A 12,500-nucleotide genomic window follows, 5' to 3' on the forward strand; every position below is an offset into this window, starting at 1 on the left:
CTATGACTTCATGACCAGACAAACCAAGGAGTTCTACTATGACTTCATGACCAGACAAGCCAAGGAGTTCTACTATGACTTCATGACTGGACAAACCAAGGAGATCTACTATGACTTCATGACCAGACAAACCAAGGAGTTCCACTATGACTTCATGACTGGACAAACCAATGAGTTCTACTATGACTTCATGACCGGACAAACCAAGGAGTTCTACTATGACTTCATGACCAGACAAACCAAGGAGTTCCACTATGACTTCATGACTGGACAAACCAATGAGTTCTACTATGACTTCATGACCAGACAAACCAAGGAGTTCTACTATGACCTCATGACCAGACAAACCAAGGAGTTCTACTATGACTTCATGACCGGACAAACCAAGGAGTTCTACTATGACTGGACAAACCAAGGAGTTCTACTATGACTTCATGACCGGACAAACCAAGGAGTTCTACTATGACTTCATGACCGGACAAACCAAGGAGTTCTACTATGACTTCATGACCGGACAAACCAAGGAGTTCTACTATGACTTCATGACCAGACAAACCAAGGAGTTCTACTATGACTTCATGACCAGACAAACCAAGGAGTTCTACTATGACTTCATGACCAGACAAACCAAGGAGTTCTACTATGACCTCATGACCGGACAAACCAAGGAGTTCTACTATGACTTCATGACTGGACAAACCAAGGAGTTCTACTATGACTTCATGACCAGACAAACCAAGGAGTTCTACTATGACTTCATGACCGGACAAACCAAGGAGTTCTACTATGACTTCATGACCAGACAAACAAGGGGTTCTACTATGACTTCATGACCAGACAACCCAATTATTGTACCCTGGGAAGGAACATTTTAAAGGTCCGCCTCTCTCTTGGCATTGGGGATTTTGTTTTTTTTATCGTGTGTGAGAAGCCCTGATTTAGGGCACAGTGGGAGGTATGGTAACTCCATAATGGACAGGAAGAGTCAACATGATGGATTAAAAAACCATCTGATATCATAATGGACTGGATTACAACAACCATCACTCAACCTGATACACAGACACACACTGGACTTCTATTGTGGGTTATCTAGCTAGCCCAACACATCTGTTTCCTGGTGTGTAGACTAACTCTTATCTACTACTGTCAGCTGGATGGAGAAGGATAGGCGAGAGGGATGGAGTTTTTTAAATTTTAACTAGGCAAGTCAGGTAAGAACAAATTCTTATTTACAATGACAACCTACCGGGGAACAGTGGGTTAACTGCCTTGTTCAGGGTCAGAACGACATATTTTTACATTGTCAGCTCGGGGATTCGATCTAGCAACCTTTCGGTTTCTGGCCCAACACTCTAACCACTAGGCTACCCTGCCTAGTGGTTAGAGAAAAGAGAGAGATGGAGAGGAGAGAGGAGAGAGAGATGGAGAAGGAGAGGAGAGGAAAAAGGGATGGAGAAGGAGAGGAGAGAGATGGAGAGAGGGATGTGGGGAAGGATGAGAGAGGGATGGAGAAGGAGAGGAGACGGGGATGGAGAAGGAGAGGAGAGAGGGATGGAGAAGGAGAGGAGAGAGATGGAGAGAGGGATGGAGAGAGTGTGAGTGTCAGTGTGAGGGATGGAGGCAGTGTGAGAGTGTGAGGGATAGAGACAGTGTGAGAGTGTGAGGGATAGAGGCAGTGTGTGAGTATCAGTGTGAGGGACAGAGGCAGTGTGTGAGTGTCAGTGTGAGGGATAGAGGCAGTGTGTGAGTGTCAGTGTGAGAGTGTGAGGGATAGAGGCAGTGTGTGAATGTCAGTGTGAGGGATAGAGGCAGTGTGTGAGTGTCAGTGTGAGGGATAGAGGCAGTGTGTCAGTGTGAGGGATAGAGGCAGTGTGAGAGTGTCAGTGTGAGGGATAGAGGCAGTGTGTGAGTGTCAGTGTGAGGGATAGAGACAGTGTGTGAGTGTCAGTGTGAGGGATAGAGGCAGTGTGAGAGTGTCAGTGTGAGGGATAGAGACAGTGTGTGAGTGTCAGTGTGAGAGTGTCAGTGTGAGGGACATAGGCAGTGTGAGAGTGTCAGTGTGAGGGATAGAGGCAGTGTGTGAGTGTCAGTGTGAGGGATAGAGGCAGTGTGTGAGAGTGTGAGGGATAGAGGCAGTGTCTGAGTGTCAGTGTAAGGGATAGAGACAGTGTGTGAGTGTCAGTGTGAGGGATAGAGGCAGTGTGTGAGTGTCAGTGTGAGGGATAGAGGCAGTGTTTGAGTGTCAGTGTGAGGGATAGAGGCAGTATGTGAGTGTCAGTGTGAGGGATAGAGGCAGTGTGAGAGTGTGAGGGATAGAGGCAGTGTGTGAGTGTCAGTGTGAGGGATAGAGGCAGTGTGTGAGGGATAGAGGCAGAGTGTGAGTGTCAGTGTGAGGGATAGAGACAGTGTGTGAGTGTCAGTGTGAGGGATAGAGGCAGTGTGTGAGTGTCAGTGTGAGGGCCAGAGGCAGTGTGTGAGTGTGAGTGATAGAGGCAGTGTGTGAGTGTCAGTGTGAGGGATAGAGGCACGTCCTGGTAATCCGCCTGTCTGGTAGGCTCGCGTCACTGGGCAGCTCTCGGCCGGGTTTCCCTTTGTTGTCCGTAATAGTTTTCAAACCCCCTGCCATATCCGACGAGCGTCAGACCAGGTGAATCCAGGTGAAAGCTACGATCCCTTATTGATGCCACTTGTTAAATCCACTTCAATCAGTGTAGAGGAAGGGGAGGAGATGGGTTAAGGAAGGGTGCAACTCAATATTAGGAAGGTAATGGTTTGTCCAGCTAATGTTTTACTTCATTTTGTAAAGCAGACCCTCGTGCCAAATTGTGTCGAAATATTTTTTTAAATCATCAAAGCATGAGAAGACTTTTCCTTTGTTTTGGTTTGTTTGTTTGTCAATTAGGGTGTGCAGGGTGAATACGTGGTCTGTTGTACGGTAATTTGGTAAAAAGCCAATTTGACATTTGCTCAGTACATTGTTTTCACTGAGGAAATGTACGAGTCTGCTGTTAATGATAATGCAGAGGATTTTCCCAAGGTTGCTGTTGACGCATATCCCACGGTAGTTATTGGGGTCAAATTTGTCTCCGCTTTTGTGGATTGTGGTCATCAGTCCTTGGTTCCAAGTAGTGGGGAAGATGCCAGAGCTGAGGATGATGTTAAAGAGTTTAAGTATTTAAGCCAGTTGGAATTTGTGGTCTGTATATACACTACCAGTCAAAAGTTTGGACACTCCTACTCATTCCAGGGTTTTTCTTTATTTTTTACTATTTTCTACATTGTAGAATAATAGTGAAGACGTCAAAACTATGAAATAACACATATGGAATCATGTAGTAACCAAAAAGTGTTAAACAAATCAAAATATATTTATATTTTAGATTCTTAAAAGTAGCCAACCTTTGCCTTGATGACAGCTTTGCACATTCTCTCAACCAGCTTCACCTGGAATGCTTTACCAACAGTCTTGAAGAAGTTCCCACATCTCTCAAATGGAGGAATGGTTACTATATATATAGTGTTGATGTCTTCACAATGTAGAAAATAGTACAAATAAAGAAAAACCCTTGAAAGAGTAGGTGTGTCAAAACTTTAGACTGGTACTCTATACCAGGCGGTGTCAGAGGAAAGCCCCAAAAATTATCAAAGACTCCAGTAACCTAAGTCATAAACTGTTCTCTCCGGTACCGCACGGCAAGACTGTGTGATGATTAACCTTGACTTAAAGACTGTGTGATGATTAACCTTGACTTAAAGACTGTGTGATGATTAACCTTGACTTAAAGACTGTGTGATGAATGACCTTGACTTAAAGACTGACTTAAAGACTGTGTGATGAATAACCTTGACTTAAAGACTGACTTAAAGACTGTGTGAGGATTAACCTTGACTTAAAGACTGACTTAAAGACTGTGTGATGAATAATCTTGACTTAAAGACTGACTTAAAGACTGTGTGAGGATTAACCTTGACTTAAAGTCTGACTTAAAGACTGTGTGATGAATAACCTTGACTTAAAGACTGTGTGATGATTAACCTTGACTTAAAGACTGTGTGATGATTAACCTTGACTTAAAGTCTGACTTAAAGACTGTGTGATGAATAACCTTGACTTAAAGACTGTGTGATGATTAACCTTGACTTAAAGACTGTGTGATGATTAACCTTGACTTAAAGACTGACTTAAAGACTGTGATGAATCACCTTGACTTAAAGACTGTGTGATGATTAACCTTGACTTAAAGACTGTGGGATGACTAACCTTGACTTAAAGACTGACTTAAAGACTGTGTGATGAATAACCTTGACTTAAAGACTGTGTGATGATTAACCTTGACTTAAAGACTGACTTAAAGACTGTGTGATGATTAACCTTGACTTAAAGACTGTGTGATGAATAACCTTGACTTAAAGACTGACTTAAAGACTGTGTGATGAATAACCTTGACTTAAAGACTGTGTAATGAATAACCTTGACTTAAAGACTGTGTGATGAATAACCTTGACTTAAAGACTGTGTGATGATTAACCTTGACTTAAAGACTGACTTAAAGACTGTGTGATGAATAACCTTGACTTAAAGACTGTGTGATGATTAACCTTGACTTAAAGACTGACTTAAAGACTGTGTGATGATTAACCTTGACTTAAAGACTGACTTAAAGACTGTGTGATGAATAACCTTGACTTAAAGACTGTGTGATGATTAACCTTGACTTAAAAACTGACTTAAAGACTGTGTGATGATTAACCTTGACTTAAAGACTGTGTGATGAATAACCTTGACTTAAAGACTGTGTGATGAATAACCTTGACTTAAAGACTGTGTCATGATTAACCTTGACTTAAAGACTGACTTAAAGACTGTGTGATGATTAACCTTGACTTAAAGACTGTGTGATGAATAACCTTGACTTAAAGACTGACTTAAAGACTGTGATGAATCACCTTGACTTAAAGACTGACTTAAAGACTGTGATGATTAACCTTGACTTAAAGACTGACTTAAAGACTGTGTGATGATTAACCTTGACTTAAAGACTGTGTGATGAATAACCTTGACTTAAAGACTGTGTGATGAATAACCTTGACTTAAAGACTGACTTAAAGACTGTGTGATGATTAACCTTGACTTAAAGACTGACTTAAAGACTGTGTGATGATTAACCTTGACTTAAAGACTGTGTGATGATTAACCTTGACTTAAAGACTGACTTAAAGACTGTGTGATGTTTAACCTTGACTTAAAGACTGACTTAAAGACTGTGTGATGATTAACCTTGACTTAAAGACTGACTTAAAGACTGTGTGATGATTAACCTTGACTTAAAGACTGTGTGATGAATAACCTTGACTTAAAGACTGACTTAAAGACTGTGACGAATAACCTTGACTTAAAGACTGACTTAAAGACTGTGTGATGATTAACCTTGACTTAAAGACTGACTTAAAGACTGTGTGATGTTTAACCTTGACTTAAAGACTGACTTAAAGACTGTGTGATGATTAACCTTGACTTAAAGACTGACTTAAAGACTGTGTGATGATTAACCTTGACTTAAAGTCTGTGTGATGATTAACCTTGACTTAAAGTCTGTAATGAATAACCTTGACTTAAAGTCTGTGATGAATAACCTTGACTTAAAGACTGTAATGAATAACCTTGACTTAAAGACTGTGATGAATAACCTTGACTTAAAGTCTGTAATGAATAACCTTGACTTAAAGACTGACTTAAAGACTGTGTGATGATTAACCTTGACTTAAAGACTGACTTAAAGACTGTGTGATGATTAACCTTGACTTAAAGACTGTGTGATGAATGACCTTGACTTAAAGACTGACTTAAAGACTGTGTGATGAATAACCTTGACTTAAAGACTGACTTAAAGACTGTGTGAGGATTAACCTTGACTTAAAGACTGACTTAAAGACTGTGTGATGAATAATCTTGACTTAAAGACTGACTTAAAGACTGTGTGAGGATTAACCTTGACTTAAAGTCTGACTTAAAGACTGTGTGATGAATAACCTTGACTTAAAGACTGTGTGATGAATAACCTTGACTTAAAGACTGACTTAAAGACTGTGATGAATAACCTTGACTTAAAGTCTGTGATGAATAACCTTGACTTAAAGTCTGTGATGAATAACCTTGACTTAAAGTCTGTGATGAATAACCTTGACTTAAAGACTGACTTAAAGACTGTGTGATGAATAACCTTGACTTAAAGACTGTGATGATTAACCTTGACTTAAAGACTGTGATGAATAACCTTGACTTAAAGACTGTGTGATGAATAACCTTGACTTAAAGACTGTGATGAATAACCTTGACTTAAAGACTGTGTGATGAATAACCTTGACTTAAAGACTGTGATGATTAACCTTGACTTAAAGACTGTGATGAATAACCTTGACTTAAAGACTGTAATGAATAACCTTGACTTAAAGACTGTGTGATGAATAACCTTGACTTAAAGACTGTGTGATGAATAACCTTGACTTAAAGACTGTAATGAATAACCTTGACTTAAAGACTGTAATGAATAACCTTGACTTAAAGACTGTGTGATGAATAACCTTGACTTAAAGACTGTGTGATGAATAACCTTGACTTAAAGACTGTGATGATTAACCTTGACTTAAAGACTGACTTAAAGACTGTGTGATGAATAACCTTGACTTAAAGACTGTGTGATGAATAACCTTGACTTAAAGACTGTGATGATTAACCTTGACTTAAAGACTGTGTGATGAATAACCTTGACTTAAAGACTGTGTGATGAATAACCTTGACTTAAAGACTGTAATGAATAACCTTGACTTAAAGACTGTAATGAATAACCTTGACTTAAAGACTGTGTGATGAATAACCTTGACTTAAAGACTGTAATGAATAACCTTGACTTAAAGACTGTAATGAATAACCTTGACTTAAAGACTGTAATGAATAACCTTGACTTAAAGACTGTAATGAATAACCTTGACTTAAAGACTGTGTGATGAATAACATTGACTTAAAGACTGTAATGAATAACCTTGACTTAAAGACTGTAATGAATAACCTTGACTTAAAGACTGTAATGAATAACCTTGACTTAAAGACTGTAATGAATAACCTTGACTTAAAGACTGTAATGAATAACCTTGACTTAAAGACTGTAATGAATAACCTTGACTTAAAGACTGTAATGAATAACCTTGACTTAAAGTCTGTAATGAATAACCTTGACTTAAAGACTGTGTGATGAATAACCTTGACTTAAAGTCTGTAATGAATAACCTTGACTTAAAGACTGTGTGATGAATAACCTTGACTTAAAGTCTGTAATGAATAACCTTGACTTAAAGACTGTGTGATGAATAACCTTGACTTAAAGACTGTGATGATTAACCTTGACTTAAAGACTGTAATGAATAACCTTGACTTAAAGACTGTGTGATGAATAACCTTGACTTAAAGACTGTAATGAATAACCTTGACTTAAAGACTGTGTGATGAATAACCTTGACTTAAAGACTGTGATGATTAACCTTGACTTAAAGACTGTGTGATGAATAACCTTGACTTAAAGACTGTGTGATGAATAACCTTGACTTAAAGACTGTAATGAATAACCTTGACTTAAAGACTGTGTGATGAATAACCTTGACTTAAAGACTGTGTGATGAATAACCTTGACTTAAAGACTGTAATGAATAACCTTGACTTAAAGACTGTAATGAATAACCTTGACTTAAAGACTGTAATGAATAACCTTGACTTAAAGACTGTAATGAATAACCTTGACTTAAAGACTGTGTGATGAATAACCTTGACTTAAAGACTGTAATGAATAACCTTGACTTAAAGACTGTAATGAATAACCTTGACTTAAAGACTGTAATGAATAACCTTGACTTAAAGACTGTAATGAATAACCTTGACTTAAAGACTGTAATGAATAACCTTGACTTAAAGACTGTGATGAATAACCTTGACTTAAAGACTGTAATGAATAACCTTGACTTAAAGACTGTAATGAATAACCTTGACTTAAAGACCCTAAAGACTGTTAGCTTGTGTTGAGTAGGACGGTTGTTGTCTGTCTAGGCTGGTTCTGAATGGATCAGGGAGGTATCTCAATACTCTATAGTGGCTTCCTCTGTCTATGCTGGTTCTCTATGGGTCAGGGAGGCATCTCAATACTCTACAGTGGCTTCCTCTGTCTAGGCCAGGGAGGCATCTCAATACTCTACAGTGGCTTCCTCTGTCTAGGCCAGGGAGGCATCTCAATACTCTACAGTGGCTTCCTCTGTCTAGGCCAGGGAGGCATCTCAATACTCTACAGTGGCTTCCTCTGTCTAGGCCAGCGAGGCATCTCAATACTCTACAGTAGCTTCCTCTGTCTAGGCCAGGGAGGCATCTCAATACTCTACAGTAGCTTCCTCTGTCTAGGCCAGGGAGGCATCTCAATACTCTACAGTGGCTTCCTCTGTCTAGGCTGGTTCTCTATGGATCAGGGAGACATCTCAATACTCTACAGTAGCTTCCTCGAGGAGAAGAGAAGATGAGGAGAAAAGAGGAAAGGGGAGGGAAGGGGAGAGCCCTGGGTAATATGTGACAGTAATACAGTGGAGAGAGAGAGAGTATGTTTATTGTTATTGTTGAATGTGTTGGTTATTTTGACCCTTGGTTATTGTTGTTACTGTTGTCCCGTTGACAATTTTGATTCTCATTTTTACATTGTAAACAAGCTTTGGCAATATGTACATTGTTACGTCATGCCAATAAAGCAAATTGAATTGAATTGAATTGAATTGAGAGAGAGAGAGAGAGAAAGAGAGAGAGACAGAGAGAGAGAGAGAGAGAGAGAGAGAGAGAGAGAGAGAGAGAGAGAGAGAGAGAGAGAGAGAGAGAGAGAGAGAGAGAGAGAGAGAGAGAGAGAGAGAGAGAGAGAGAGAGAGAGAGAGAGAGAGAGAGAGAGAGAGAGAGAGAGAGAGAGAGAGAGGCAGGGAAACCCTCTGTTAACGAGGAAGAACCCTGGCATTTAATATTTATAACACATTTGACATTTCATTTAGCAGAAACATCCAGAGCCACTAACAGGAGCAGTTAGGGTGAAGTGCCTTCCACAGAAGATTTAACAAAAGTTAAACAAACAATAACAATGACCAGTAAACATTACACTCACAGAAGTTACAAAACAATAAAGACATTTTAAATGTCATATTATGTCTATATACAGTGTTTGTTCTTCACTGGTTGCCCTTTTCTTGTGGCAACAGGTCACAAATCTGGCTGCTATGATGTCACACTGTGGTATTTCACCCAGTAGATGTGGGAGTTTATCAAAATTGGGTTTGTTTTCAAAATCTTTGTGGGTCTCTGTCTCTCTCTCTCTCTCTCTCTCTCTGTCTCTCTCTCTCTGTCTCTGTCTCTGTCTCTCTCTCTCTGTCTCTCTCTCTCTCTCTGTCTCTCTCTCTCTCTCTCTCTCTCTCTCTCTCTCTCTCTCTCTCTCTCTCTCTCTCTCTCTCTCTCTCTCTCTCTCTCTCTCTCTCTCTCTCTCTCTCTCTCTCTCTCTCTCTGTCATCTTGTGGATGTTCTGTCACTCAGTCTTCTCCAACAATTAACACACCACCACACACACACAGCACACAATCAGTTTGACCTGGTTTCTGTAATGAAAGCTGTGTTCCCTCCAGCCGTCCCTAGAGTGACACTGCCCCACTGATCACACACACACACTGCCACAGCAATACTGCATCACCACGTGTGTGTGTGTGTGTGTGTGTGTGTGTGTGTGTGTGTGTGTGTGTGTGTGTGTGTGTGTGTGTGTGTGTGTGTGTGTGTGTGTGTGTGTGTGTGTGTGTGTGTGTGTGTGTGTGTGTGTGTCCACTCACCCGTCTGTATCCTGGAAGTTGACGTTGACCCTCTTAGCAGAACCGAGGAGCTCTGAAACAGAACGACAGACAAAGTTACTTTAAAAAGTCTTTCCTTATTTCCTTATATTACGTATCATAAACGCTTGTTAAATAAAGTTTGATTGTATTTGAACAGCAGCTCAGCGCCAGTTGTATATAGAAATAGGACATTTGGACGATCGTGTAAATCACAGCCGGTGGTTACCTAGGAAACAACACGGAGATGTTCCGTCAGGGATTTATATAACTACCAGGTGATGAACTGCCCTCTCTCTCTCTCACACACACACACACACACACACACACACACACACACACACACACACACACACACACACACACACACACACACACACACACACACACACACACACACACACACACACACACACACACACACACACACACCGTCTCCTCTGTCCCCTCTCCCCAGAGGCAGGATGCAGGACAGTCTCTCTACTGTCTTAAAGATCACTGTCTTAAAGATCACTTCCTCACGGACTATTTCAGTCACTTATTGTCTGTCTGTGTGATGTGTGTGTGTGTGTGTGTGTGTGTGTGTGTGTGTGTGTGTGTGTGTGTGTGTGTGTGTGTGTGTGTGTGTGTGTGTGTGTGTGTGTGTGTGTGTGTGTGTGTGTGTGTGTGTGTGTGTGTGTGTGTGTGTGTGTGTGTGTGATATCCTGCCACCCTGTCAGTCAGAGCGTCAGACTGGTTGGTGATGACGGGGTCACAGAGTGTAGAGGTCACAGAGTTCAGGGTTCAGGGGTCACAGTAGTGGTCTGTTGGAGCAGCCAACAGCTAACACACACATCCTTCACTGGACACACACACACACACACACACACACACACACACACACACACACACACACACACACACACACACACACACACACACACACACACACACACACACACACACACACACACACACACACACACACACACACACACACACACAGAGACCTGGCACTACATTCAGTGTGTGTATGGGTCAGCGGCCGGATAGTCTTGCGTTGCCATACCTCCAAAATCACGTGTGTGTGTGTGTGTGTGTGTGTGTGTGTGTGTGTAGGTAAGTAAAGAAATAAAACAACAGTAAAAAAGACATTTGAAAATAACAGTAGCAAGGCTATATATACAGACACCGGTTAGTCAGGCTTATTGAGGTAGTATGTACATGTAGGTATGGTTAAAGTGACTATGCAAATATGATAAACAGATGATAACAACAGAGAGTAGCAGCAGCGTAAAAAGAGGGGTTGGGGGGGCAATCAGTCCGGGTAGCCATTTGATTACCTGTTCAGGAGTCTTATGGCTTGGGGGGTAAAAACTGTTGAGAAGCCTTTTTGTCCTAGACTTGGCGCTCCGGTACCGCTTGCCATGCGGTAGTAGGGAGAACAGTCTATGACTGGGGTGGCTGGGGTCTTTGACAATTTTTTGGGTCTTTCTCTGACACCACCTGGTATAGAGGTCCTGGATGGCAGGCAGCTTAGCCCCTGTGATGTACGTACGCACTACCCTCTGAAGTGCCTTGCGGTCGGAGGCCGAGCAGTTGCCATACCAGGCAGTGATGCAACCAGTCAGGATGCTTTCGATGTTGCAGCTGTAAAACCTTTTGAGGATCCATGCCAAATCTTTTCAGTTTCCTGAGGGGGGAATAGGTTTTGTCGTGCCCTCCTCACGACTGTCTTGGTGTGCTTGGACCATTCTAGTTTGTTGGTGATGTGGACACCAAGGAGCTTGAAGCTCTCAACCTGCTCCACTACAGCCCCATCAAGGAGAATGGGGGCGTGCTCGGTCCTCCTTTTCCTGTAGTCCACAATCATCTCCTAAATCTTGATCACGTTGAGGGAGAGGTTGTTATTCTGGCACCACCAGGTCTCTGACCTCCCTATAGGCTGTCTCATCGTTGTCGGTGATCAGGCCTACCACTGTTGTGTCGTCAGCAAACTTAATGATGGTGTTGCTCTGGATAAGAGCGTCTGCTAAATTGACTTAAATGTAAATGTAAATGTGTTGGAGTCATGCCTGGCCGTGCAGTCATGAGTGGAGTGGGTCTAGGGTTTCTGGGATAATGGTGTTGATGTGAGCCATGACCAGCCTTTCAAAGCTCTTCATGGCTACAGATGTGAGTGCTACAGGTTCTTTGGCACAGGGACGATGGTGGTCTGCTTAAAACATGTCGGTATTACAGACTCAGACAGGGAGAGGTTGAAAATGTCAGTGAAGACACTTGCCAGTTGGTCATCGCATGCTCTGAGTACACGTCCTGGTAATCCGTCTGGCCCTGCGGCCTTGTGAATGTTGACCTGTTTAAAGGTCTTACTCACATCGGCTACGGAGAGCGTGATCACACAGTCTTCCGGAACAGCTGGTGCTCTCATGCATGTTTCAGTGTTATTTGCCTCAAAGCGAGCATAGAAGTAGTTTAGTTCGTCTGTTAGGCTCGTGTCACTGGGCAGGTCTCGGCTGTGCTTCCCTTTGTAGTCTGTAATGGTTTGCAAGCCCTGCCACATCCGACGAGCGTCAGAGCCGGTGTAGTACGATTCGATCTTAGTCCTATATTGACACTTTGCCTGTATGATGGTT

At 41.7% G+C, this 12,500-nt stretch overlaps 1 protein-coding gene across 1 annotated transcript in view; it reads right to left on the reverse strand.

Annotated features, from left to right (window-relative positions):
- The window catches only part of caskin1 (CASK interacting protein 1), a 185,104-nt gene that overhangs the window by 131,645 nt on the left and 40,959 nt on the right, over positions 1 to 12,500 (reverse strand). The window contains exon 2 of the mRNA XM_071390941.1: positions 9,889 to 9,940. Coding sequence (XP_071247042.1) covers positions 9,889 to 9,940 — 52 coding nt within the window. The remainder of the gene's footprint in view (positions 1 to 9,888; positions 9,941 to 12,500) is intronic.

This window comes from Salvelinus alpinus, chromosome 1 (assembly GCF_045679555.1).
Source record: "Salvelinus alpinus chromosome 1, SLU_Salpinus.1, whole genome shotgun sequence".
NCBI classification, from domain to species: domain Eukaryota; kingdom Metazoa; phylum Chordata; class Actinopteri; order Salmoniformes; family Salmonidae; genus Salvelinus; species Salvelinus alpinus.